The sequence below is a fragment of the Heterodontus francisci genome, chromosome 26 (assembly GCF_036365525.1).
Source record: "Heterodontus francisci isolate sHetFra1 chromosome 26, sHetFra1.hap1, whole genome shotgun sequence".
NCBI lineage: Eukaryota > Metazoa > Chordata > Chondrichthyes > Heterodontiformes > Heterodontidae > Heterodontus > Heterodontus francisci.
This window is the reverse complement of record NC_090396.1, coordinates 47,820,153-47,848,125: the sequence shown is the minus strand read 5'-3', so window position 1 is coordinate 47,848,125 and position 27,973 is coordinate 47,820,153. Positions and strand designations below refer to the sequence as shown.

At 40.9% G+C, this 27,973-nt stretch overlaps 1 protein-coding gene across 1 annotated transcript; it reads left to right on the top strand.

The window, feature by feature from the left end:
• rac3a (Rac family small GTPase 3a) lies at positions 1-27,523 on the top strand. Its single transcript, XM_068058175.1, has 6 exons — positions 1-240; positions 11,955-12,026; positions 12,112-12,229; positions 14,647-14,709; positions 15,982-16,141; positions 25,945-27,523. Exons 1-6 carry the CDS (start codon positions 206-208, stop codon positions 26,073-26,075), a joined length of 579 nt encoding a protein of 192 aa, XP_067914276.1. The 5' UTR covers positions 1-205; the 3' UTR covers positions 26,076-27,523.
• Positions 27,524-27,973: the final 450 nt, after the last annotated feature.

Here is a 27,973-nt window from a genome sequence, read left to right as displayed (position 1 = left end):
ATTGCCGAAGTCTGTCTCGGGCTCGCTCGCTGCAGCACCGGCTGGTCTTTGCGGATATTCTGCCGCCACGGAGCCTGAAGGAAAAAAATAATCGGGTTTTTTTTTTTTCCTTCCTCCTCCCCCACACACCCCCTCCGTGTGTTTTAAACATCTGAAAGTTGCTCGGCTGCTCCAGTGAGAGGGACATTTGCTGGAATCTCTCCCGATGCAGGCCATCAAGTGTGTGGTCGTTGGAGACGGGTAAGTCCGTTCATCTCAATGGGCAGCGAGAGAGGGGCGAAAAAAATGACAAAAGGTGTCGGAAATTGAAATGTCTGCAAGCCCTGGGCTGTGTCTAGGAATAAGAATAGTCAATGATTTTGTTTTTTAAAAAAAATCTAAATTATGTTGCAGCTGAAAGCTTTTGTTGCATTTGTTTTTTTTTCCCGCGTCCGTTAGATTGAATAGGCGATGCTTTGATTTTTTTTTTCAACCCCATTTCGATGTATTTTATTTTAAATAGGTCCCCCCCCCCCACACATACCAGTGTGTTTCCGAGATTCCTCCCTGGTTATGTTAGTGGAGGAACAATCGAGTGAATCAGACACTTGCAGCAGCCCCAGCCAGGCGTGAAGCATTTGCTTTCATAGCGACAGTTCCAGGCTTCCTCCCACCCCCACAGCCCCAGCATTGCTCGTAAATGACTCGCTATTTATTTCTCTCTCCACTTAACTGGAGTAGAGGGGAATGGTAATTTGTGAGAGTTGATATAAAACTGAGGAAGGGGGGGGGGATGGGGAGGAAGAGTGTGAAAGGGATTAGTACAAAGTTTTCATTGTCATTGGGGGAAAAATATTCACCCTTTTTACCCTCACAATCAACAACTGAAATGTGTGTAAATGACTACTTTGTTGGGTATGATGGAAGCACAATGGCTGGTATCTGCTGGTTTGTGTGGAATGATCCACATAACCATTGAGAGTAGATAACTAGCTATAGTAGTGTTACACGATGGCTGGTGAAGTGGACAGTGGCTCAACTCTGAGTATGCGCTCTATTGAAAAACAGCTTGTCTGGTCTAGAGGATGGGTTGGCTGATAGGGCTATGATAACACATTAGTGGAATTGTCTTGTATATTCTTAGAGATTGGTTGTTCTGAATGTGTGCCATTATGCACAGCCTTGGTGCATACTGCTATCTATCTGGATGACAGTTGGGATACTGTTGGTACTTTAAACACAGCAGATATTTTATAAGATGGCAGCTTAGGAGATGATGGTGAACTCTGCAAAACCTGGGTGTGTACTATGTAAATAACTCAGAATTCTAAGTAAATCTCCAGCTTATAGTATGCATTTGCAAAGTAATGGATCCCTTGTTAATGTTTTACTGCTAAAAGGTTTAAAATTCTTACTGCGTATCTTCAGATTTATTGTCTCATTTAATTTTCACTTCCTTGGACTATTCATTTCATGGGTTGGATAACTGCCACGCTGATCTCGTCAACTCACCAAGCTATCAAGTGGAACAGTTCATGTGTGGGGAAGGGAACAAGAATTTATTTCATGCCTTATCAAGTCTCAAAGTCCTTAGTATGCAATTAATTAAACTGTTTTACAGCAATCATTGTTACGTAGGTAAATGCAACAGTCATTTTGTGCACAAGTTACTATCAGCAGTGAGATAAATGACCAGTTAAATTATTATGCTATTGGTTGAGAGATGACACTGCTCACTTATGAATAGTGTTATGGGATCTTGACATCCAACCAGGGAGACAGAATGTGCTGCCAACCAACTCAGGTTGGAGAGGTAAAAGCCCATGTAAAGAATTGGGGAAGGTGGGCGGGGAGTTGAATGGGAATGAGATCAATGGCAATTCCAGCTTTTAGAGAGAGGGATAACTTAACCAATGGTTGTAAGTGACAAGTCTCCTTCATTCTTACCTCCCCAGCTCTCTCTCGTGGATGTGTCTTTGCCAGCTGATGCAGTATTTTGGCAATGAAATTGAGGGTGTAATTGCAGGGTGCTGAATCTTTGCAGCTGGAGGTCTGAGTTATAGTGAAGGGTTTTTGTAATCCAAAGGTGGTGAATTTTAAATGTATGCTGTTGAGTTGGATCTTTGCTTTAAAGGAGAATGCCTAAATTGTGGGCGATATCTTGTGTTTCAGAAAACAGGTCATTTTCTTTCTGTTTTCTGCATGATAATAGGAAGGGAAGTTATTTGATGCTTTTGGATAACCTGGAAAATTAAATTTGTGTTATGGAATGGGACATATTTCTTGTTTGAGCGCTTATCAATCAAAATTCAAATTATATGATAGCCAGGGTTTGGGACACTGGTGTGCAGCAGCAATAAAGCCTAGCTCCAAAGAACAGTAGTATTAAAACTATTCTGAGGTTAAGATCACTGATTTACATCGGGGTAACTGGTTTGCAACTGAGTTAATATTTACCTAATTGAGCAGTCATGAGTCATTTATGTTAACCAAATTGTGGGGAGAAGGAAATGACAAACTTAAGCCAGGTTATTTATGTTATGAAAGTGCTGAAAAATGTCAGTACATCAGCGTTTTCAAAAGTTGTATAAATAACATTTTATGGGTGCCTTCCTATGTAAACTTGAAGTGGTAGCTGGCACCATCCAGTCACATGATGCTCAGCAGCAGCTGTTATAACCGGTCCTACAGCAGGTTTTATCAAATTGGCTGCAGTCTGTGGTGCAACATTGGAACTCAAAATTCTATTGCAAAATAATCTTATTTCAGCTATAGTGCTGCTTATTAAGTCACAATTAGTGAGATGCCACTGCACATTGGCACAGGTGCAGGATTTTACCCATGATCCCCACACAAGTTGGCCACATTCAGCAAAGAGAAGACTGGATGGGTGAGTCACTTGGTCATGTTCAGAGCTGCTACCACCAGGATCCGAAACTGCATCAATAGAACAGGTCACACTTGTGCCATTCTGGACAATGATAAAGAAGTTAACAAGAAATATTATCCAGGTGTGTACTCTCATTTCTTGCCTCTAGGTTGGAAATAAGAATGATTTACAAGGGCCTCAACCTGAAGTGTTTTCATCATTCATTACTTTATTAATGCCACTTAATTTCATAAATGGTGTCAAGGGTATTGGATAATCTGATTTTTAATATCCAAATACATTTAAATAAAAAGATTTGTCAGTAGACTACGTGCTAAACTTCATTTGTGACCCAAAAAGCATTATATGCAGTCTTGGAATGTGATAGAGGTTTGTAGTCCATTCCAGGTCTCTTTATTTCCCGAGTACTGTATCTGTGAAATGCATATATTGTATAGTGTATAAAATGTAGTCTCTATTTGTTCCATACAATATATACCATCAATCTATGAGCTGAGATGCTGAGTTGGCACGCTCTTTTATGTTGTACCCATGTCATTGCAGGGAATGATTCCTCTGATATGATGTGACATTTCATGTCTCTTGCAGCCTGCCACAGTAGCAGTATGTTGCACTACATATCTATTTTCAAAACTGACTAGTAATATTTAAATTTTACGAGAGGAAAAAACAACTCTTTGGCTTGTTATCAATGTGCACAAGGTTAAGTACAAACATGATCTGTTCTACTGCCCGTCGTAGATTTACAAATTTAAGTGCTCTGTGCCCTCGCAATTAACAGATTTTTGGAAAATGCCTCGTGATGCTGCAGCACTAACTACCAGCTTTAATGAGCTAAAAGGGATAACTGCAAATTCTGGAATTCTGAAATAAAGGCAGAAAATCTGTACAGGTTTGTCAGTATTTGAAAAGACAAAGATGGAGTATTGTTTTGGGTGTAGAACCTTCATTAGAATTCAGCATCTGAATTGCTTCATACATTTTGGCATAAGGTAACTAAATAAATACATGTTACTTAAAGACATTTTTCTGTTGGTGTTGGTAGTGTTTCTATGTAGATGGTTCCCAAAACGGATGTCTTCTTCAGGCAGCAGCAACCTCAATGGACACCTGCTGGCTTTCTTAGAACTGGGAACTGGAATTCCAGCTTTTAACTGGATCTTCCCAATAGCTGGATTTAGTGAATTGGGCTGGTTTATGAAGATGTTGATGTTGGCTCAGTGAGTCCTGTGTTTTGGAAACCAATGCAAGCACCCTATTGACGACAGTTAAAGGCATTAAGAGTAAAGGTAGTGGCGGGCAGATGGCATCAACCATGGTTTTATAATTGACATAGGCATTAGTAATACTTCATAACTGTGTTAGTTATGAATTCTACTTAAGTAATTCGAGGTGGTATTGTAAAATGTCAGATGTGTATCACCACCACTTCTGCTGGAGAATTGCTATATGTGCTATTGTATCTTCAGCAAGGACAGTAGGAATTTCTGGCTGAAATGTCCCAAGTCCTACTATATATCAGGCAGGTCTTGAACTGGTGGAATGGAATGAATTTGGAACCACAGGAAAGAATAGCAGCTGTTGAACCCCCTCCTTTTTTGCTTTTGTTGATGGTTGCAGGGACCTGATGGAGGCTGTCTCCTGCAACTTGTCATCTTAGTCAAAAACTGAATTTCCATCAGATTTGATTAGTGGCTGTCTCATCTTATTCAGTTCACTGGCCCATGAACCTTGCACTACCATCTCTGTAATCTCAGATTTGTGTCAGCATTTCATGTTATATATAATACCACAGCCAATTCTGTGCGATATTGAATTTTATTTTCCATTTTGCTTACTCTGTCTTTATCCTGAGCCACAAGGTGATGTTGAAAACTGATCAGGAGTAGTTTCTGGACTAGAAGAAAAGCAAGGCTATTTCATAACTGTCTTTTGCATTCTTCTCATTACATTGCCATCCTTCATGAATGATGTCTTAACCTCAGTCTACATATATTTTCCATCCTCTAATCATTGCTTGCCTGTTTTATTCTTCGCAAAATCATCTGCCCTGTTTTAAGAGCATTGCACTGTTGCTACATTTCCTGCTTCAGCCAAGAACAGGGACACCTAGGGTGCTGTCGAGTTACTTAATGATCGGTCAGATATGCTTGTGAGACAGGGCAATGTAGTACTGGCCATGTGTGTGGAATAAGAACTGTTCATGGCCTGTAAGATGTTTCTACTTTGCACATCTTTGTGGGATCATATTTCATCATTTTACCATAACAAAACTTGCATTGCTGTACCGCCTTACATTGATGTCTGGAAGTGCTTTAGAGAATGATTGATTACTTTCTGAAGTGCAGTGACTGATATTTAGGTAAATGCAGCCATTCTGCACCCAAGCATCAATAAATTGTGTGACTAGTTAATCTATTGCAAGTTTGTGTTGGTTGAAGGAGGAATGTTGGCCAGAATGCAGGGAAAACTGCTGTTCCTCTTTAATAGTGTTAGCAGTCTTTAAGTCCACTTGAGCTACATTGGCACGGTTTGTCTACCTGTGAAAGATCTTTGTGGGGTTGGCTGTAGTGAGTTGGAAGATGTGCTGTCTTATAACGTGTGAAGGGAGGGGGAGACTTTTATTGGAAGACAGTGTGACATGTATATCAATTTTTTTGAACTAATGGGGTAAATAAACTTTTTAATTGCTAATTACTGTGTTGATCTTTCATTTGCATTGGAAGAAAAAGATGAAGTCTTTGTTTGTACTTTGGTAGTTGATCTTGGGTGGGGTGGCAGTAAGGATTCTACTAATGGCCTCAGTATTTCCGGTTAGAGAGGAAGAAAATCAGCCAGGATTTGCACTACTGATCACCTAACCACTGACCCCATGCACATTTGTCAGGTGAGAAAAGATTGGGCTCATCAATATTGATATCCAACCTCATTGACTGCCTTGCCAACATTGCATGTCTCGGCTTGTGTGTGAAGAATGGTCACTTGGATGAAGCACTGGAGACTGTCAATACCTGTAAAACCATATTTCAGCAAAAGTCCGTACCTTCAGGAGACGAAAAGAGAAAAATGTTAGCATAAAATCTTGAAATTTTAATTTGCGATTTTATGTCTAAATCTTGGCTTGCATTCTTTGAAGTTGCTTTGTTGGGAGAGGAAATATTCAGCATGCTTTCTTGTCTGTTTTCTTGTGTTTCTTAGTAAAGTGATTTGTGGGGGGGGGGGTGGTCTCATGGTATATGAGCTACAAAGACTACAAATTGGGTGTCCAAGCAAAGCTTTGTTATCAACTGCTGCATTCAGCTGAGCTGTCTTAGCTGGTGAATTGCATTTTGGATTTCTGTGTGTCCGTATGTTTCCTCCTGTTAATCATTACATCATCACTAACCAATGAGGAGTGTCTTGAGAGAAGTGTGAGATATAGTGAGCTCTGCTTGGAATGTGCTATCTCAACCAACAGATGATGCAGCTTTCTGACAAAGAATTAGGGCTTTTGGTTACTTAGCAACATTAAGTGTTTGATGGTTTGCACTTTGAGAGCATGTGGGGGTTTAATTCCAATGTGATGGGCAGGTTATTTAAAATGCTGCAGTTCAGTTCTTTGCTACACAATATATATTCAACATTAAAACAATTACCAATGCAGAATTAATTTACGATATTTGATCAAAGAAGCATTGTCTTGGTAACTGGAGATATGAAAATAACAGGATCATTTCGGTCAGTTTTAATAGGAAATTGATGTGAACTGTATTTTGTACTGAGTATTTGACAAACAAAAAGGTTTACCGAGTATTTCTTTATAAAGACTGCTTTCAACAACAAAATTTCTTTCTGTAATCTCTGCTGCCTCTTCCACTCCAATAAATTTTGTGCTACAAAAATGGAATAGAGATGTGATGTGAGCAATTAAGTTATAACTCGAAACATTTGAATATTATAAGTACCACTCCCTTTTTGAAAATAGGTCTGTTTTGAGCTCTATTTGCATATGTATTTTATGAAGATAGCTGAACGATTTTAATAGCTTCAAAACACTATCTCAAATATGACATCTCTGTCAGAAAGTACATTCTGTCTAGAAATAGCTGCTGGTTGCTTTGTCTTTCAAAGGTTATAAGCAGATCTAGTCTCTGATAATCACATTTTATATTTAGGCAGTAGGATTCTGTTTTTAAAAAAATCTAGTGTTTTGTGAATTGTATTCTGTGATTCGATCTGTTTACATATGGGGCAATTGTTTTATAGTGACTGAATAAATGCAATTCCATTGTTGGTTATAAGGAGATTTTAGCTGGTGCTCTGGAGGGTTGGGTGAAGGATTGTATTTGAGAATCCTGTCCATTTCCCTCATGGAAACCACAAATAGTAGGCCTTGGTTGTGAGTAATTTTCTCCTTTGCTACATAGTAATTCCACTATCCAACATGTCTGAAATTTGTGTTTAGAACTGGCCTGACTGTCATCAATCCTTGGACCTGGGCACTGGATGAGGTGGTAACCCTGTCTATGGCAAGGTGCTGGTTGGATGGCAGAAGTAAGTGTCTGCAACCGGCACTATTTGCCATTGGGTCCACCATTTTTTTCTGGCAATAATATAGCCCGCATGGTCAATCACAAATAAGCTGTCATAGTGACTGTGCGCAGGTGTATAATCACATGTGCGTGTTTCAATATTGCCAATGCTATCTGGAACAGAGATTGTAATTTTGCAGAACCTACATCATCAACAAGGAAGGCAAATCATTATAGTGTGGGCAATTTTCTGTCCAACTGAGACTTTAGTACTGAGCAAAGCAGTAGGTTAGAGTATTGTCCTTTTTTTAAACCTCTGTAACCCAGGACTGAAACCAGCCCAAGCGGACGAGATGAAAATCTTCTGCCTCTGTTGTTTTTTAAATGACATGAGTTTGGACTGACTCAATCCAGTTCCCACTTTATATTAATTTAAAGCATAACACTGTCCAAAAAATGAGCACTAATTGCTATTAATTTGACAGTCTCACTCTGAATTTAAAGGATGAGAAGTGAGAACCAGCAATGTGATAGTGGGGGGAAGGGAAGATTGAGCCCTCTAAGACTAGTGTATCAGACGACTGTGGAAGAACTTGATGTTGCATTTATACTGTGCTCTTCAGTGAATGCAAAGGCCTTGCATGTTTGAGTATTGTCCCTCAGCAGCGATGGTTGATGCTTTCTGTAGCCTTGATGAACGTGAATGTACTGATCAAGAGAATCTCACTCATACATACAAATAGAATGTTTTCCACTCGGTTAGCTCGATTTTTAATGTCTGGTCATTGACAGGCCATTCATCTGTAATCTAGCCTACCTGACATGGTTGTAGAGTAAGTTAGGTCAGTATTCCACCCTCTACAGCTTCGCTGCTATAGCTAGTGACCATTTTCTTGTGTTTAAATTAAACAAAAACACCCAATAGTTCTAATTTGTAAGGTGGAAAAAATCTGTTTCAATAGCGAGTGAAATTGGATTGAAAAATCACTGTCAATTCTGTATGAACAAATAGCTAGCCAGCTCCTAGGTTTCAATCATCATTTGAAATTGAATCCCTCAATCTAATGTTTCAGTACCAAGGATATCATGAGCTATTCAAGTTCTGATGAAGGGTTATGCCTTTTTAAATTTTAATTTGCCACTTCTTTCGCAGATGTTGCATCTGATCCAAATATTCTCTGCTTTTTTGTTCATGGTCTGTTGACTGGTTACAGTGATGCAGGCAATAGATTTAGAGAGAGTGCTTTTCTCCCCTCCCCCTCAGAAAACATTCATCTGTATTTCCTAGACACTGACTTTTTTTTTTAATTTCTTTTCCCTTGAATTTTACTTATGTCCTAAAGGTGCAACTGATATTGGAGTATAACTGCACTGATAATGTACGTCACCTAAGTAGACGTTACTGCTGCCAGCTAATGGCAGGTTATTCAACTTTTGGGGCATCAAAGCTAAGCTTGATCTGTCTTCCCGCCAACATCTGCAAAGCTGTATAGTTGCTAGCTGGATAGCAGTTAGAAATGGTGTATGTATATTTATATATCCCTGACTTGGCATAGACGGAGCGATCAAGTGTAGGACCTTCCTGGTTTGATCGACTCAGTGCACTTAACCACAGTGGCAGCCACAGTAAATTTTTTAAAATAAAGGCGCTCTCGCTCGCTCGCTCTCTCTCTCTCTCATGTATACGTCTGCCATTTTACCAATAATACGCCCTTTCACATCGGCATCACTGGCGTGTTGGTGTCATCTGTTCCCAAAGTGCTGATTCTGCTCAATCTGCCATATTTTGAGTGCAAAATTACATTGGTTTGTTAAGACAGGCAGCCTAGACCACCCCTCACCACCCAACCCTATCCCAACCTGGTTTTAGCAACTCCCACTCAGTGTTTCATTTGATTTGCAGTCGGCTGCACAAATTGAGATTTGGGAGCATTCCACTGACACTAATTTAAAGAAGAATGAGAAATCCTCAACAGTCGTGACTGGTTTTCACAGGGAGGAAGGAAAAGCTAAGAACAAGGTTTAGTTTAGAGATACAGCACTGAAACAGGCCCTTCGGCCCACCGAGTCTGTGCCAACCATCAACCACCCATTTATACTAATCCTACACTAATCCCACATTCCTACCACATCCCCACCTGTCCCTATATTTCCCTACCACCTACCTATACTAGGGGCAATTTATAATGGCCAATTAACCTATCAACCTGCAAGTCTTTGGCATGTGGGAGGAAACCGGAGCACCCGGAGGAAACCCACGCAGACACAGGGAGAACTTGCAAACTCCACACAGGCAGTACCCAGAATTGAACCCGGGTCGCTGGAGCTGTGAGGCTGCGGTGCTAACCACTGTGCCGCCCACACAGGGGTTAGGTGATCCAAGCGCCTTCCACATTTCTTTTGTGTCTTTCATACTGGTCTCTTAATTTGGAATTCAAGAGCCAGATATCAAGCTGTTAAATTTGAATTCAGCAATTTTACATTGGGAATGCCAATGGCTCACCAAGACCAGCATTTAAGTGCCCATGCCCACTGGCACCAAGATAAAAGGTCCATTAAAGTGGCTTCAATAACCAGCCCAAGAACAATAATGGTAGGGATCTGGAACTGGATTGTGTCTCCCTTGTGTGTCTTCTAATAGGCTAAATGACCAACAACAGCTAGAGGTCTGGGTTCATGCTAACCTTTGTGATTGGCCTGTGCAACTTTGGGGGAAGTTTCAGATTCCCTCCATTCTCCAAGGATTGGTTCTAGGGATGCAAAATGGAGAGAAAATAATTGGGAAAATGCAGTTGTAACAACATTCTAAACCATGCTGTATAATTACAGGGTGGTGTCATTGTCTGTCAAAGAAAATATTGGAATGTTTGTAACATTGGAAGAATGCCAGTGTTCAAGTTTGGACTGCATGTGACCTAGGCCCACAATTTGGAAAACCTCGGGGTAGATTGTACGTGGACTGCAGCAGGAGCAGGCATGAGAGCTTTTTCTTACCTGGAGGTTGTAATTGTGCCATGCAAAATAAGTACCAAGCAGATTTGTATGTCTGTATGTGATTAACTTGCTATTTTAATAGAGTATTTAAACATTCATTTTAAACTCAATGCTTTCAAGAGTTAACATAGGGGCCGAAAGTGCATACCAATAACAGTTGATCTCCCATGGCAGCACGCATGAGGTGTGAAGATAGTTTGTTTTCAATTAAAATATTTGAGAAGTATTTTGTTGGCTGTGAAGGGCTTTGGGTTATACAGAGGTTAGGATAGCAACATATAAATGCAATTTCTTTTGACATGGATCACATCTGGTAGACACTTGTATGTGAAGATGTCATTCATTTTTTTTGATGTCATCAAAAATTTGGAAGAATCAGGGTGCTCTCGCATGTTGTGCAATGTTTTGTGAGGTCAGTTAACTGATGATTTCTGATTTTAAAAGCAGCTGCATTCAAAGAAAATTTGTAATGGGTGCAGAACTTCACTGAGCTTGTACATAATTAATTCTGTTTAGAGAAGGGGTTAGGTGTCAGTCATGGGCTGAGATTGCAGGCCTGCATTCACAGCATTGTAAAGAGAGCAACTGGACAGCCGCAAGAACAGGGCACCACATAAAGCCAAAATGTTTTTGCGCCAAATCAAACAGCTTATCAGGATGTGAGAACTGAAATAGAAGCCTGTCAAACCTCCAGTGCTGCACTATTGACTCCATTTGAACCCCTTTAAATATTGCACAAACGACCTCCAGAATTTCTGTGTATCTGTGAACTGTGAAAATAAGGTTCTGGGTAATGAAGCTAAGCATTTTCTATAGTCAGTCTTTCTCCTCATTTGGTATGAGTTCTAAATCTCAAGGACAATGATTTTTTTTTTAAATGACCATTTCTTACCCAAAGGATTTAATGTAATCAATAGATCTTCTGGCTTTGAGTCCCAGCAAACACCTTTGGGATCCAGTGACAATAGCATGAGTCTTGTGTAGTGTAGAAATAACTGTGCCTGAACACCTGTTTCATACAGAAACAATGACTTTTTATGGGTAATACTTTTGTCAAAATGCTCTTACAACTTGTTAATATTTATATTTCAGATACTAAGTGGAAATACTTTTAGAATGATAATCATCTAATAATCATGTAGAATTAACAGGATTTTGGAAATCTGTAAAATATAGCGTAGCATCAGAGCACCAAAAGCTTTGTGTAGATTTGGAGGTTGGGTCTGGTTGTAGGGAGGTGGTGATCAACCAAACTGAAGACCTGACTACTCTTAATAATTCAGTCATTATTTTGGTGCTTTTTTTCAATTGTTCAGTGCTTTAAATTAAGCTATGGAAATTTAGTGTTGCAACTTTGAATTAAGAGCAGTGGAGTATATGTCCGAGCTCTATATTTAAAAATGAATAATATAATTCAATGCAAGTTATGGATTTTATGGGTTACTAAATGCGGAAGGTGGTTGGTTGTATTCAGTTTGTACTTGAGGTGTATCTGATTTAGTGCACATTTAGGCTCTTCCTGTGGATTATTTTTACTTTCTTTCAACTTTGTTACTAATGCTAATTTGTTTGCTTTACAGTGCTGTTGGTAAGACATGCCTACTCATCAGCTATACCACCAATGCATTCCCGGGGGAGTACATCCCAACGGTGTAAGTATTGAATGTGTAATGCTTTATCAAAAAGCTCTTAAACTGTTTATATTGATTCCTAATTCTACTGTTTTACATTTTGCAGATTTGACAACTATTCAGCTAATGTTATGGTAGATGGGAAACCAGTGAATCTTGGACTCTGGGACACAGCAGGTCAGGAAGATTATGACCGACTCCGACCCCTCTCTTACCCACAGACGGTATGTTACCCTCTTTATTGTTATCCTTGGCAGTTATCCTCCTTCCTGTTGTAAAGGCTTGATTTCTTTTGCTGTGTTACGAGAATGCTTCCATTTTTGAAATTTCTTTTTGAAGACTTGTGTTAAAACTGAAAAGGTTCCTTGGATGTGTTTTTTTTTAAAACCAAGTTCACTGAAAGGACACGAGATGTTGTTTGAAAACAACCTGTGCTGGAAATCATGTGCTTTAAGCTCGATAAACAACAGAAACCTTGGTGACCTGGGGAAGATGTTTACAGCAAAGACACATGTCAAGGTTTATGGAGGTCAGGAGGTTGATTTTTTGTTAGGGGTTTGGATATTGTTTTCAATTCAGTTGGGGTGTGAACTGTTTTGAAGACAGTTGGAGATCAACTTGCCAAGGAAAAACCACCCAGCTCACCTCTTTATCTACCTCTTTGAAGAAACCCTGCAAAGATCCAGTGTGGGAGAGCTAAAATCCCTGGTGCTACATCTCTCCTGCGAAGCTGGAAAAACCAGCCAGATTAATTCTCAACGCCACCTGAAAAGAACTGCTTTAGAAAAACTCCCAGTGACCCATTGCCATATACCTGGATGCCAGATCAAAAGGGATGGCTGACATCCTTCCATATCTTTTTTTTTCAAGAATTAGCAAGTATTTGGCCAGAGTATTTTTTTGTCTGTCTTTTTGCAACATTCCTCTGCAGAGAGAATTTCTGTATTTTTTTCAGTGTGTGTGGAACTTTAAAAGGGAACTTTCATATTTCAATCTGTGTGTTAATACTTTGCTGCGTTACTGGATAAGTCTTGTTTGATAAACTGATAGTTTTGTTTATTAAAGAAACCTGGTTGGTGTCTTTTATTCTGGAATAAAGATTATACGATTGACCAAATCGCTAAAAAGGTAAACATTTTTAAAATATGTGTTGTGACCTGCAAAGAAGTGGGACTAGAAAAGACAGTGCACCCTTCCCACCTTGGTCGTAACGGCTGGAGCTCAGTTTGGGCACTGCAAATCCTCCCATATTTTATCTTAGTAGTAGTTATGTATATGAGCCTCAACGGTGAATGTTAGAGTCTATTTGAAGGGCATGGGGCAGCGAGGAGTGTCACACAGGTAAATTCCAAAGTGTCCTTGCCTGATGATCATACAGATTTCCAGTAAAGTTGCACAACAATGTAGAATAAGATTTGAGGAATTATTATTGTCGTCAGTCAATGATGGTTGCAGCTCCTGTGCATATCCCCTACGCCTCCTTGATTGAACCCTGGTATTGTCTTTCAGACTGAATCAGAATCAGGGTAATGTTAGCAAAAATACGGTTAGAACAGAGGACACTCGAATTAGAATTCCAGAGAGAAAAAGAGCAGAAAGGGGAAAAGAGAGAGGTTTCCAGAAGGAGGAAAGAGAGCTTAGGGGCTCAGTATACCCAGTGAAGGCATGGCGAGTGAGGAAGCTACCCCTAGCTCAGCAGCGTGTGCTGAGCTCCTAAAGTTCTCCCAGTTAATTCCAAAGTTTAATGAGGGGGATGTGGAAGCATTTTTCGTTGCTTTTCAAAAGCTTGCAAGATAGCTGAAATGGCTGGGTGAGAGCTGAACACTCTTACAAAGCAAGCTAACAGGAAAAGCCCATGAAATTTATTCACTGTTGTCCGATGAAAGTTTGAGAGATTATGAGGTGACTAAAAATGCTATCCTGGGGGCATATGAGCCAGTACCAGAAGCATACTGCCAGAAATTCCGAACCCTCCGGAAGCATCCTGAGCAAACGTACCTTGAGTTTTTGAAAGAGTTAAGTAGCTTGCTTTTGACCAGTGGCTAAGGGCACTTAAGGTACAGCCCACATATGAAAACCTCAGGTGATCCTTCTCGAGGAATTTAAAAATGCACTTCCCCTTTCTGTTTAAACCCACATAGAGGAACAGAAAGTTCAAAGAGCCAAAGATATATATCCAAATGAGAAATATTAATTTCATCGGTTGGAAACTGACATTAAACTTTTAATGTGAGCAGCAGCAGCAGAAGGCTGCGTGCTTCCCTTCTCGTTTTCGCTCCCTCCAGAAAACATCAAGTTGTTATATATATAGGAATCACATTAGCTGTCTGCTAGTCCTCTAGCACTATTCCCTTTCCTAATGAATTGTGCATCTGCTATCTCTTCCCCAACTTCTTTAAATATGCATGGATGCAGTCCATCCAGATCAGGGGATTTATCTTCAAGTTTGATTAGCTTATCAATTATATCCCCTCTTGCTATCTGAAATGTTCTCTTTTATCTCCTGTAATTTCATGTCTACCATGTTACTCTCCATGCTGATTTAATTTATGGCATTCCACAAGGATCCAGGTAATGGTGGTGCATCCTTATTTATATGGATCAAATTCACTTTTTTTTGTTTCCTTCCCTTTTTTAATAGGATGTGTTTTTGATCTGCTTTTCACTTGTGAGCCCAGCATCCTTTGAAAACGTCAGAGCAAAGGTAACGTTTGCTTTTTAAAGTGAGGGGTCAAAATAAAGTTGGCATCATGCAATACGTTTGTCAGTATGGAACCTTAAGCAGTCTCAAAGGTGCAGGACTAATGTATAATGCTAACCAGGATTCCCAGTTCACTGTGTGGGTGGGGGGGGGGGGTCAAAGGTCCAGTTCAAGATAACTAAATAGATGCTTTAATCCCCACTGTCTCCCACTTTTGCAGTGGTTCATTCCTAATGATGAAGGATTAGTGTTTTTATTTATTTTTATGCCTATACATGTGGAAACCATTCATAATTTGTGTCCTTTATAAATCCCTATCCACCATTTCTTGCCCATAGGGTATGCAGGCAATCTTCTCCCAGATGCATTGGTGTGCAGATTTCCTCCTCTTGATGGAAGGGAAGTGCCCTTTTTTTTTTTGCTGCCCCGCTCTACCAGTTATGATCTGGAACTAGTTTCTGGGAAATTATGGGCATAATGGTTTGCTGCATTGGTACATCTTGACCTGCGGCATTAACTGCAGTTTTCAGGGGCAGTTAAGTCTTTTGCAGGTGCTACACTTGAGTGTACATCCTGTTACATCCATTCCGTTAAGATGATGAAACATTTAGTGTTTTCAGAAACAAAACTAAAATGCTGAAAATATGCAAGTCAGTCATCTGTAGAGAGAAAAGCTGGATTTTGCCCAAATTTTCTCTTTATAGATGTTAGCTGGCCTGTTGTACAGTTTATGCTGCAGATTTCCACCATTTTCAGGTTTTTTTTTGAGAGTTGGGAGTGACATGATTTTTTTTTTCCCCACCCAGTCTTTCGGAGGCATCCTTGGACTGCATCCATTTCGTTCCCAGGAACCTCTCAATTGTCCCGCTCCTGTTCTAGGTTTGGTCTGCAAGGCTCTGCAGGTCCTAGCTTGGTCTTTGATTTAGGTAATTTGGCATTCCCCAGTTCAAGCTTGGATCCCTTCCTGCAAAGTTGGTCAAATCTTGAGTTTGAAACACCAACCCGCCCAGACCCCCCACAAAGTTCAGTGTTTCCTTTTACTTCCAGGTAAATGAGAACTATGTCCCATGTCTTGGTTTGTTAAGGATCCTAAATAGATTTGAAATATCTCCATGTAGTCTCAAATGGACTGAATCCAAAGCATGCTGCTGATATTTGCAATAAAATAACTAATTTAAAATATAATTGTAAGTGAGTTGATTGTATGAGAGGTCAGTTACAGAAGGGCAGTATTTAACTTTATTTGATGCTGTGTATTTTTTTTATTCCATGCAGTGGTATCCAGAGGTGCGGCATCATTGTCCAAACACGCCAATAATCCTGGTAGGAACAAAGCTGGATTTGCGGGATGATAAGGACACCATTGAAAGACTAAGAGATAAAAAGCTGGCTCCCATTACCTACCCGCAAGGGTTGGCTATGGCTAGAGAGATAGGTGAGTGATGCTCAGCTCTGGGAGGAATTGTGGGACGTGAGGAGATACTTTAATATTTTGAACACACCATGGGCGAATCTAGTGGCCACATTAAAATGAAAATTTGCCATCAAAATATAATACAAAAAGACAGTTCCATCCAGGCCATGGTCAAGAGACCCAGGCCATCATCTTTTGACTGAATATTTTGGATTGATGTGTCTGGATTGCTGCAACACGCAGACTTGATAATTAGCTAGAGGAAGAACTAAGCCTGTCTGTCAGTCTTATTGTAAATGAGGGCTAGCCTTCCAATTGTGCCCTGAACAACGAGCATTGAGGCAATTCTGCAGAACTGGGTAAGAGGATTGATGCTAAATAATCATAAAACCTCAGAGACCCGAAGCTGTAACCTTGCCTTAATATTGACGCAGTCTTAGGACAATACCAAAATCTGGTTGCACTGGATGTACTGTCTGATTTAGTTATTTTGTTCTATCAATGTTTGTCCTCAATATGCCCAGGCAGCAATAGAGTCATAGAGTGATACAGCACTGAAACAGGCCCTTCAGCCCATCGAGTCTGTGCCAACCATCAACCACCCATTTATACTAATCCTACATTAATCCCATATTCCCTACTACATCCCCACCTTCCCTCAATTCTCCTCCCACCTACCTACACTAGGGGTAATTTACAATGGCCAATTTACCTATCAACCTGCAAGTCTTTGGCTGTGGGAGGAAACCGGAGCACCCGGTGGAAACCCACAGGGAGAACTTGGAAACTCCGCACAGGCAGTACCCAGAACCGAACCCGGGTCGCTGGAGCTGTGAGGTGGCAGTGCTAACCTCTGCGCCACTGTGCCGCCCAATGAAACCTGTTTTGCTATTAGTTCATCAAGGAATTCCTAGGATCTCTGAGGACATTGCAATGAATTTGTTTGCTTACAAATCATCACTGGATGTCTCTTTTGAATTTGGCTTACCTTTCGTCGTCATTTATGGCACAGGAGGAGGCCATTCGGCCCATCGAGTCCATGCCGGGTCTCCACGGAGCTGTCCAGTCTGTCCCTCTTCCCCACTTGATCCCTGTAGCCCTTCAAGTGGCCATCCAATTTCTTTTTGAAGTCACTAATTGTTTCTGCTTCCACCACCCTTGTGGGCAGCGAGTTCCAGGTCATTACCCCCACTGTGTATAAAAAAAAAAGTTCTTCCTCATATTCCCCCTGCACCTCTTGCCCAAGACCTTCAATCTGTGTCCCCTAGTCCTTGTACCATTAGTTAATGGGAACAGATTTTCCTCGTCTGACTTATCTAAGCCTGTCATACTCTGTACACTTCTATTTAATCTCCCCTCAATTTTCTTTGTTCTAAGAATAACCCCAGCTTTTCCAACCTAACCTTGTAACTAAAATCACCCATCCTTGGAACCATTCTGGTAAATCTCCTCTGCACCCTCTCAAGGACCCTCGCATCCTTCCTGGTGTGAATACCAGAACTGGACGCAATACTTCATTTGGGGCCCAACCAGAGCTTTATAAAGGTTCAGCATAACTTCCCTGCCTTTGTACTCGGTGCCTCTACTTATGAAGCCCAAGATCCCATATGCTTTACTCATCACTCTCTCAGTATGTTCTGCCACCTTCAAAGATCTATACACATGCACCTCCAGGTCTCTCTGTTCCTGCACACTCTCTTCAGAGCTGTGCCATTCAGCATATACTGCCTCTCCCTAGTTCTTCTGCCAAAATGCATCACCTTGCACCTGTCAGTATTAAATTCCATCTGCCACCTGTCTGCCCATTTTGCTAGCCTATCTATGTCCTGTTGCTGGCATTTCATATCATCCTCACTGTTTGCCTCATCGGCAAATTTTGAGATTCTATTTTGTATTCCAAGATGGAAGTCATTTTTATATATAGCAATAAAACACAGTGGTCCCAGCACTGACCCTTGGGGGATACCACTGCCTACCATCCTCCAGTCTGAAAAACAATCATTTACTATGACTCACTATGTTCTGTCCTTAAGCCAAGTTTTTTATCCAATTGGATATTTTATCCTATTCCATGAGCCTCAATTTTGTTAACCAGCCTTTTATGTGGTACCTTATCAAACACTGTCTTAAAATGCATATTAACAACATCCACCACATTCCCTTCATAAACCTTCTCTTTTACTTCATCAAAAATTCAAATAGATTAGTCATGTTGATATAATTTCAGTTTACATTGTTTTCATCTGGGAGGAGGACAAAAATCAGTAAACTTTCAATGACTGCAGTCTCCACTGCTGTCGCTTTTTTCTGGCCTCTGCAAAGATGGTCCAGTATTATTGTATTACTTGTAGCACCAACCTGTTAAAAGGCTTTTAAGAGATCCTTGTTAGATGTGTGAAAAGGGTAGCATCAGTTCAGGGATGGTAAATTTCTGCTGTTAACTTTTAGGCAATTTAGTTTGATGGTTGCTGGAGGACATTGGTGTGAAATGAGATCCAATGAACTAGAATCGGAAATAAAAGTAGAATATGATTGATCTGCGTGTTTTTTATCTGGATCTGAATAAAAAAGATATGCTTAGATGTTAATATTTCAGGTGTAAATGACTGAGTCACTTCTTAACATTGATCTAACTTTCTCTTTCAGGTATGCATTGGCCTGCTCTGCTGTTTCAGCACTTTCTATTTTTACTTCAGATATTTGGCATTCCTTTCATCTTTGAATTTGTCCCACAGTGTGCTTGAATATTTAAACATGACATTGCTTTATTTTTTAGAATTTTCTGCTAAAATGGATGACTTTTATTTTAAAAGGTACTGATAAAGGTGAAGGATGTCGGTGATCAGACTTCACTTTGCAGATACTGGGCACCCAATGTCAAGACCTATTGGGTATCTTACACCACGATTAGATCTGAAGTTCCCTCTGCTCTCCCCCGCAATGTGTATTAACCCATTGAGGAGTCCATCTAGTGCAGAGAGATGTACCCCTGGATTTAAAATTTGAGAACTTTAAAGTGAGCTTTACTATCCAGTGCCAAGATTTCGCATTTAATACCAAAATAGTCACTATTCCTTCTTATCAATTTTTTCCAAATAAAAACTTTTCTTTCTCCTGAACTCAGTTACCAAGAGGCTAAGTGCACATAAATAGATCGTTGAACAATTTGAAAGGTTGTTAATTATCTTACAAGTATTTTAATTTTATTATTGAGGCTTATGAAGAAATCTTTTACGACAGAAGTGCTTCTGTGTACACAACGTAAATGAGGGTCATTCCAGCGAGCTGTTACGTAATTTGCTATTTTCTCGGGTCTTTGTTTTTGTGTAATGTATTTAGCTGCAAGTCTGCAGGTCTTTTGTTTCTCAACTATCCTACAGCTTAACCAATCGGATACAATATTCATTGCTTCCTCCAAACAAGGACTATAATCAAAAGCAGAAATTGGCAGTCACTGTGAAGCAGCCTATTGTGTTATAACTTCACTGTAAATGATTAACATAAAAGTTAGAACATCAAAACAGGCCATTTCCCAAGCCACTTCATGTCCCACTTACCCTTTTATGTGAGCAAATGGTGAGCTAGTATTATTTATCACTTTTTTCTTTCTTTTACTTAGCCAATCTAATCTTCATTGTTGATATAGTTTCTACTTCAGCTACTAACTCTGGAAGTGAATTCCAACCCCCCTCAATACTCCATGAAGAAGTTTCTCCCGTCCTCTGCACCCAGTACTAACTGAGGTCTTATTGAGTTTTTATATAGGCTTATCATTACCTCTTGGCTGTTGTATTCTTTGTCTCTTGTACTCACACCTAGGATTCTATTAACTTATTTTACAGCCTTATGAAGCTGATATGCTGCTTTCAATGCCCTCTAGAGTGTAACTTTTTTTTAACTAAGTTTTATTACCACATACTTACTGACACTGAATTCCATCTAGGGATTTTTAGCCCATTCCCCTCTTATCAATAATTAGTTTTAAGGATTCTCTGAAGCCTCCCCTCCATCCACTAAAAAAGACTTATTTGTATTTTCAAGCCACTAATGACACTTTTAGGGTGCAGTCAACAGCAGCTGAGTGGGGGTCTTGCTATCGCTTATAAGCTATACATTACCAACCCCCATCATCTGTTCGAATAGCCTGTTGACACACTCTACACAGATTTATGTTGATTTCCCCAGGGGCAGGCATTTGTCCCCCTCTGTTTTGGCTAGCACATAAAAAAAATCCTGTTTACAAGGAATCCAGAGGGTGACAGGTGCCTGCAAAACCGCACATGGGCAATCAAACAGTTTCAGGAGAGGGAGAGAAAAACTGGTGAAAAAGAAGCAGCCAAAAAAGGTTATATCCCTTTTCTCACTGTACAATTGGTTAAAATAAAATACTTGGTACAATTTAGAGTAAAAAGTTCCATATGTGGTTTGAAACGACTATAAACCACTCATTGAAACCTTGTCCCACAAATTTCATCCATTTAATAACGGGCTGCAGGCTTTTTCTAAATCTTACTTTGTAGTTGATTTTGCTGTACTTTGGATTTTTCTAACCAGACCTGTGTAATGGTAATTAACAGGTAAATTTGGCTTTGAAATAACACTTGTACACAAATTCCAGACTCGATCCTACGAACAGAGGGCTTATTTCTAAGCAGAACACCTTGATGAAGAGGAATGTAACGTAGCACTTGCTGATCTGGTATCTGCCACTGTTTGATTACTTTCACAGCAGGAGCATGATGACTCAGCGCTAAACTTCAAATTTTCTTTTGAAAGGACAACATTAATTAACTTTAAAACTTAAAAAATGATAGTTGGCAGTTTTTCTTCCGGAGGATGGTGATGATCAGCTGTCGCATGCAGAAATCCACTACCATGTTTGAATTTCCAAACAAGATTACTGAGAAATCACTGCAAGTACAGTTTCTGTTTGCCCAATATGGAGTGCATTCTCTTCCAGCAGGGATAAATGCCCCACAGATAAGCCATTCACTTTTTGACCAGCCAGAGTTTACCTAACCATTAGGGCAACAACTTGCAGGATTACCTGGTGTCAGATGAGAATAATCCCAGCATCCAGTGACTGATCTTTCCCCAACAGGTTTCATTAGTGATCCAGTCTGTCTGGTCAACGATCCAACATTTCTCTGAATTACTGCAGAGCTGTGTGGCTCAGATATCCAAACCTAAAACCTACCACACAGGGAAGCAGGTTAGCAAGGACTAGGGTGAAGGGCAAGTGGAACTTATTGTGGGACAGAGTATGGGCAGTAGCATTTTGGGCAAGTTATATTCTGTGCTGTCTTAGTTGTGTTACAGGAGTAATATTTTGACTTACTAGGTAACTATAAAATATGTTTTAAAGTTAACTCTACATACCTTTTAAAGTGAATAATCTTTTGTAATAAATTCATTTAACAACACAGTAATGTGGGTGGAGAAACAGATATCGAGTAGTTTTGTAATTCATGAATGCCTATAATTATTCGTATTGGGTTTCTGTTGTGAAAATAAAGGCTCTGCGTGATGCTGGAGAGGGCCCTGCAGGAAATGAAAGGAGCCTTTGTTTTAGCAGCTGGGAGAATTACAGTCCATCCTCCATTCTGCACTGAGGGCACTGTTGACTTTTATTGTCAGCTCGTGAGAAAGTGAAGAAATCCTCCACTTGCAGTCCCCTGGGAAAGTCTGCTTGTGTTGAGCTACTTTGTGTTTCCTTGTTTACGTGGGCTATTAACCTCATCAAGCTCCCCCAGCCCCATCTAAAATGAAGCTCAAATAATACTGTAGCCGTTTTGTAGCACATTTTTAGCACCCTTAACATCAGCCTGTGTAATAATTTGAATAAAATTGGATCAGTTTGCCATCAGCCTGTATATTGTCAAAGGTCAGCAGAAACCTTTTGGGAGCTCTTAATTTTTTTTTCCAGTTTTCTCTCCTGCAGACTGCTGCAAAATGCCCTCCTGACAGTCTTCCAATCTCTACAGATGCTGCCAGACCTGCTGAGTATTTCCAGCATTTCTTGTTTTTATTTTCGATTTCCAGCATCCGCAGTATTTTGCTTTTATTTTAGTGTTTAATTCACTGCCACTTCTCTTCCTGGAATGCCTACCTTGAAGAAGCTCTGCTGTTCTCTCTGGGATTTTCGTTTGCCTCTTTTACCTTGTTCACCTTCATTGCTTTCTGTTTCCCTCCTGGTGTTTGATAAAGTGTTTACCAAAACTCGTTTTCACAGCCATATCTCCGGCTCCGACTTATTCCACGTGGATTCCAACTGAAGTTTCACCCATCATGTTTTGAATCCACCCAGGATTACAGGTATCTCTGAGAAAAACAACGTTCCTCGGACTGCTATTCTCACCGCATCCTGAGATCCACACTCATTGCTATGCGCTGCCACATGTACACACTGGACCTCTCTCTCCAGCAGCACCGCCTCACCTTATCTCGAAGCTGTTCTACTCCGCAGTTTCACTTCATCCTTCGTCTCATCCGATGCATTAACAAAAAACTTTTTTTCTTCCTTTCAGATGTCAAGGAACGCAAGCTCCAGCAGCTGATGGGGACTAATGTCCCTCCAGATCCTTCTTCCCCTTCACTTCCTTCTGACCCCACCCCTCCTGATCTGACCCCTTGCCGTGTATTTACTGTACCCTCTGACCTTCCCCTCTCTGACGCTGAACGTTCTGTACTCAGCAAAGGACTCAGTTTTATCCCGTTATGCCCCCACCTCAATGAATTTCGCGCTCGGCATGACGTTGAGCTCTTCTTTCGCCGCCTCCATCTCTGGGGTCATTTCTTTGACCAGGACTCCTCCCCCCAATCAGTAGACCCATTCATCCGCCTCCAGAATTCTCCCTCCGCCTGGACCCCTCCCTCTGGCCTCTTACCCACTTTTGATCTTTTCATTGAAAACTGTCGGCGCGACATTGGTCATCTCAATTTTTCTGCCCTCCCTCATTCACTCACCTCTGAACTTGAGGCACTCTTTTCTCTCAGGTCTAACCCCAACATGGTCATCAAACCTGCAGACAAGGATGGTGCTGTTGTTGTATGGCGTACCGACCTCTACCTTGTAGAGGCTCAGCACCAACTCTCAGACACTTCTTCCTACATCCCTCTGGACCATGACCCCACCACCGAACATCAAGCTACAGTCCACAGAACTGTCACTGACCTCATCTCCAGAGATCTTCCCTCTACAGCTTCCAACCTCATAGTCCCGCAACCCCGGACAGCCGGCTTCTACCTCCTTCCCAAAATCCACAAACAGGGCAGACCCATTCACTGTTCCTGCCCCGCTGAACTTATTTCTTCCTATCTTGACTCTAGCTTTTCTCCGCTGGTCCAGTCTTTTCCCACCTACATCCGTGACTCTTCTGACGCCCTACGTCATTTTGACAATTTCCAGTTTCCTGGCCCCAATTGCCGCCTCTTTACTATGGACATCCAATCTCGCTACACCTCCATCCCCCACCAGGACGGTTTGAGGGCTCTCCGCTTCTTCCTTGAACAGAGGCTCAACCAGTCCCCATCCACCATCACCCTCCTCCGCCTGGCTGAACTTGTTCTCACATTGAACAACTTCTCCTTCAACTCCACTCACTTCCTTCAAGTAAAAGGTGTTGCTATGGGTACCCGCATGGGTCCTAGTTATGCCTGTCTTTTTGTGGGATATGTTGAACATTCCTTGTTCCATTCCTACTCAGGCCCCCTCCCCCAACTCTTTTTCCGGTACATTGATGACTGTATCGGTGTCGTTTCCTGCTCCCGCCCCAAACTGGAAAATGTTATCAACTTTGCTTCTAATTCCCACCCTTCTCTCACCTTTACATGGTCCATCTCTGACACTTCCCTTCCTCAACTTCTCTATCTCCATCTCTGCGGATAGGCTGTCTACTAATATCCATTATAAGCCCACCGACTCCCACAGATACCTCAACTACACTTCTTCACACCCTGCCTCCTGTAAGGACTCCATTTCATTCTCCCAATTTCTCTGTCTCCGACGCATCTGCTCTGATGATGCTACCTTCCACGACAGTGCTTCCGATATGTCTTCCTTTTTCCTCAACCGAGGATTCCCCCCCCCCCCCCCCCCCCCCCCCACTGTGGTTGACAGGGCCCTCAACCGTGTCCAGCCCATTTCCCGCACCTCTACTCTCACCCCTTCCCCTCCCTCCCAGAACCGCGACAGGGTTCCCCTTGTCCTCACTTTCCATCCCATCAGCCTCCATATCCAAAGGATCATCCTACGCCATTTCTGCCACCTCCAGCATGATGCCACTTCCAAATACATCTTCCCCTCCCTTCCCCTGTCAGCATTCCAAAGGGATCGTTCCCTCCGTGACACCCTGGTCCACTCCTCCATTACCCCCATCACCTCGTCCCCTTCCCTGGCACCTTCCCCTGCAATCACAGGAGGTGTAATACCTGCCCTTTTACCTCCTCTCTCCTCACTATCCCAGGCCCCAAACACTCCTTTCAGGTGAAGCAGCGATTTACTTGTACTTCTTTCAATGTAGTATACTGTATTCGTTGCTCACAATGTGGTCTCCTCTACATTGGGGAGACCAAACGCAGACTGGGTGACCGCTTTGCGGAACACCTCCGCTCAGTCTGCAAGCAGGACCCTGAGCTTCCGGTTGCTTGCCATTTCAACACTCCCCCCTGCTCTCATGCTCACATCTGTGTCCTGGGATTGCTGCAGTGTTCCAGTGAACATCAACGCAAGCTCGAGAAACAGCATCTCATTTACCGATTAGGCACACTACAGCCTGCTGGACTGAACATTGAGTTCAATAATTTCAGAGCATGATGGAGCCCCCCCATTTTACTTTTATTTTTAGTTATTTTTTCTCCTTTTTTTAATATATTTTTTGTGTTTATTTTATTTCATAGTTCGTTCAGTTTGCTTACCCACTTTTTTTCATGTTTGTACTTGCGGCTGTTCAATTTTCAGTCCGTTAACACCCTATCTGTACTAATGCTTTGTCTTTCAACACACCATTAACATATTGTTTGCCTTTGCTCCACGACCTTCTGGTCTGCTATTCTGTGACCTTGTCCTATCTACACCTTCTCCTTTTGTTATCTCTTGCCCCACCCCCAATTTACTTGCTTATAACCTTTCACATTTCTAATATTTGCCAGTTCTGAAGAAGGGTCACTGACCTGAAACGTTAACTCTGCTTCTCTCTGCACAGATGCTGCCAGACCTGCTGAGTATTTCCAGCATTTCTTGTTTTTATTTCAGATTTCCAGCATCTGCAATATTTTGCTTTTATTCCAATATTTCACCTTTTTGTTTCTTTGTGACTTTGAGTGTTGGCTGGCTATTTTACTGGCTTGTCTAATATCGATGCTTATGCACCTTCTTGCTGGGATCACTGAATAATGGCCAGTGATGGGAACCGTAGCTGAGATTTTTTTTTTATCCGCCAGCCTCCCCTTAATTCAAGATTGCATAATTGAAATAAAATTGATGCAACTAAACTTTAAAAAAAAATCAATCCACGTGATCACTTGGTATATTACTGGGAGTAAGTTTGCTCGTCTCAGTCAAATTGTCAAGGTTCTGGTGTCCTCCCGAATGTGAGTCATGGCACAGCAAATAGGAAACAAAACTTCAGAAACCTCTGCAGTGATATTCTGTTACTACAGGTGAAGCAGCTGCAGAAGATTATGAGCATTCATGACAGTACATTTAATGACGATTTGGAAACTGGCCAAATAGAAAGGCTCATCATTAAAGCTCAAAATGATATGGTGAACTTGAGCATTTGATATGATTTGCATTTTCAAAGCTGTTTTTTTTTCCCACACAGGTGCTGTGAAGTACCTGGAGTGCTCTGCTCTTACTCAGCGAGGTTTGAAAACAGTCTTTGATGAAGCAATTCGAGCCGTGCTGTGCCCACCACCTGTGAAAAAGCGTAGAAAGAAGTGCACTGTTTTCTAGGAAGAGACCGTGCAGGAACCATACCTTCATAACAACGCAATCTGCTGGTATTTTATCCAAATCGTGGCCCTGTGTGGAATGAGACTGCAGAAGAGAGTGTTCTTCGGTTGCCTCTCTTGAGTTGGAACAGTTAGCCTTGAGAGTTAAGTCCTGAAGTCAGTAATTATTCTGTTAGCGCTGTGTTGGATTTTATGTGAGGCAATGTGGCTGTCTTCATGAGTGGACTCCATCATTTTTTTTTAAGCTGCAGTATCCCCTCTTTTGGTAGTTTCTATCCAACGTGAGTCCAGTGATATCCAAAGTGACACTTGCATTGTGGAAACAGTATTAATGGGTCTTCTCATCTTTGTGAACTTAATTCTTTAATTCTAATTTATTACATAACTCATTCACTATTTGAGCAACATTAATTCTGCTATTTGCAGTCCCTGTTCTTTATTTACCATTTCACTTACTGAAAGTGTGAACCCAGAGGACTGTTGCACTGAACAATAGCTGTTCGTGCCCTATACTGTTTAACTGATTTTTTTTTTAAGTTCGCTCTGTCACTGTCTGGTATCATTGGTTAGTTGAGACTATCAGTAGTTTTTAGTGCTTATCAGTCCATATTAACAATTATTGAAGTCAAGACATGCAGCCATTTGTATTTTCTTACACTGGTTATTTTGAATAAATATACATTTAAAAGACTTTTTTTTTCCCCTCTAACTCAAGTACATCGAGGTTCGTTACAAGATTTTTGTCTGGAATGGACTTTTTTGAATCGACATGATTTTTTGGCCTTTTTATAACCACGTTCTCATTGGGGGAAATCAAAATGAGGGGTACTGCAGTGTTAATTATTGTAGAGATACTTTTTTGACTTTCCTGTAAGCAGCTAGATAATATGGGATCACTGAATGCAGCATGGGCAAAAGTGCAAAATTAAAAGGGGGGAGGGCTTGTGTATGTGAAAGACTTGTGTAAAAGGCTTTCTGCTGGTTATGTAAAGTCAGTGTTTAACTGTTGTGTTCATTAACTTTATTACAACACTAGCAGACTTGTGTTTTGACAAATAATTGATCAGGGTTTCTCCTTCATTCTAAATATTACGAGTAAATTGTAGAAATTGCCAGATGCAGTGTCCAACCAGCGATGCAGCATTTGCTTATTCTAGCTGGTACTAACAAAAAACAGTTTTGCCAACTTGGCATCTTCATTTATAGCACTGGCCTGCATGATTTAAGTCCCAGTATTTTATTCCAATTGACATCCTAGCCTTAACTCTGGGAGAGCTGACTCTTCTGGAAATGTCACTGTTTATTTTTGTTCTGTTTGTGATTTCTTAAAAATGCATTCGTACAAGTTTTTGAGAGGATTTCTAACTTGGCACATCTCGAGGTGCAACTTCTTGAACCAAATTATGTTTTAAGAAATGAATTTCATTAAATATTGTAGTATCCTCATTACCTTAATGTTGTTTTCTTTCTTATGAAATGTGTACAGTAGTCACTTACTTGTGTTTTGACATAACAAGCTATAGGGAGCTTCTGGAGAAAGTGAGGAATTGAGCACTGTTGCCTGCCAATCTGTCACTATAAAAGAAATGACTAGGTTATAAAAGTTCCACAACTTTCATATTACACCTCAATTGCCAGGTAACCACCAACCCCCAGACCCCGTCCCATCACCAAGCCTTTCATAGCCGACTGAATTCAAATGTCAACTTCTTTGTTTGAAAGCAATGGAGTGTCAACGTTTAAGCATCGTAATTGCTTGTGTACCTCTTGCAGGGTGAATAGATAAGAATACAGAAGCAACCTTAATAAATCAGTTTTTATTTTACATTACAAGCATACAGACTGGTGCTGGAGATAAGCTCCCAGGGACCTGCAATTTCCCCCAGAGACATGGGTATT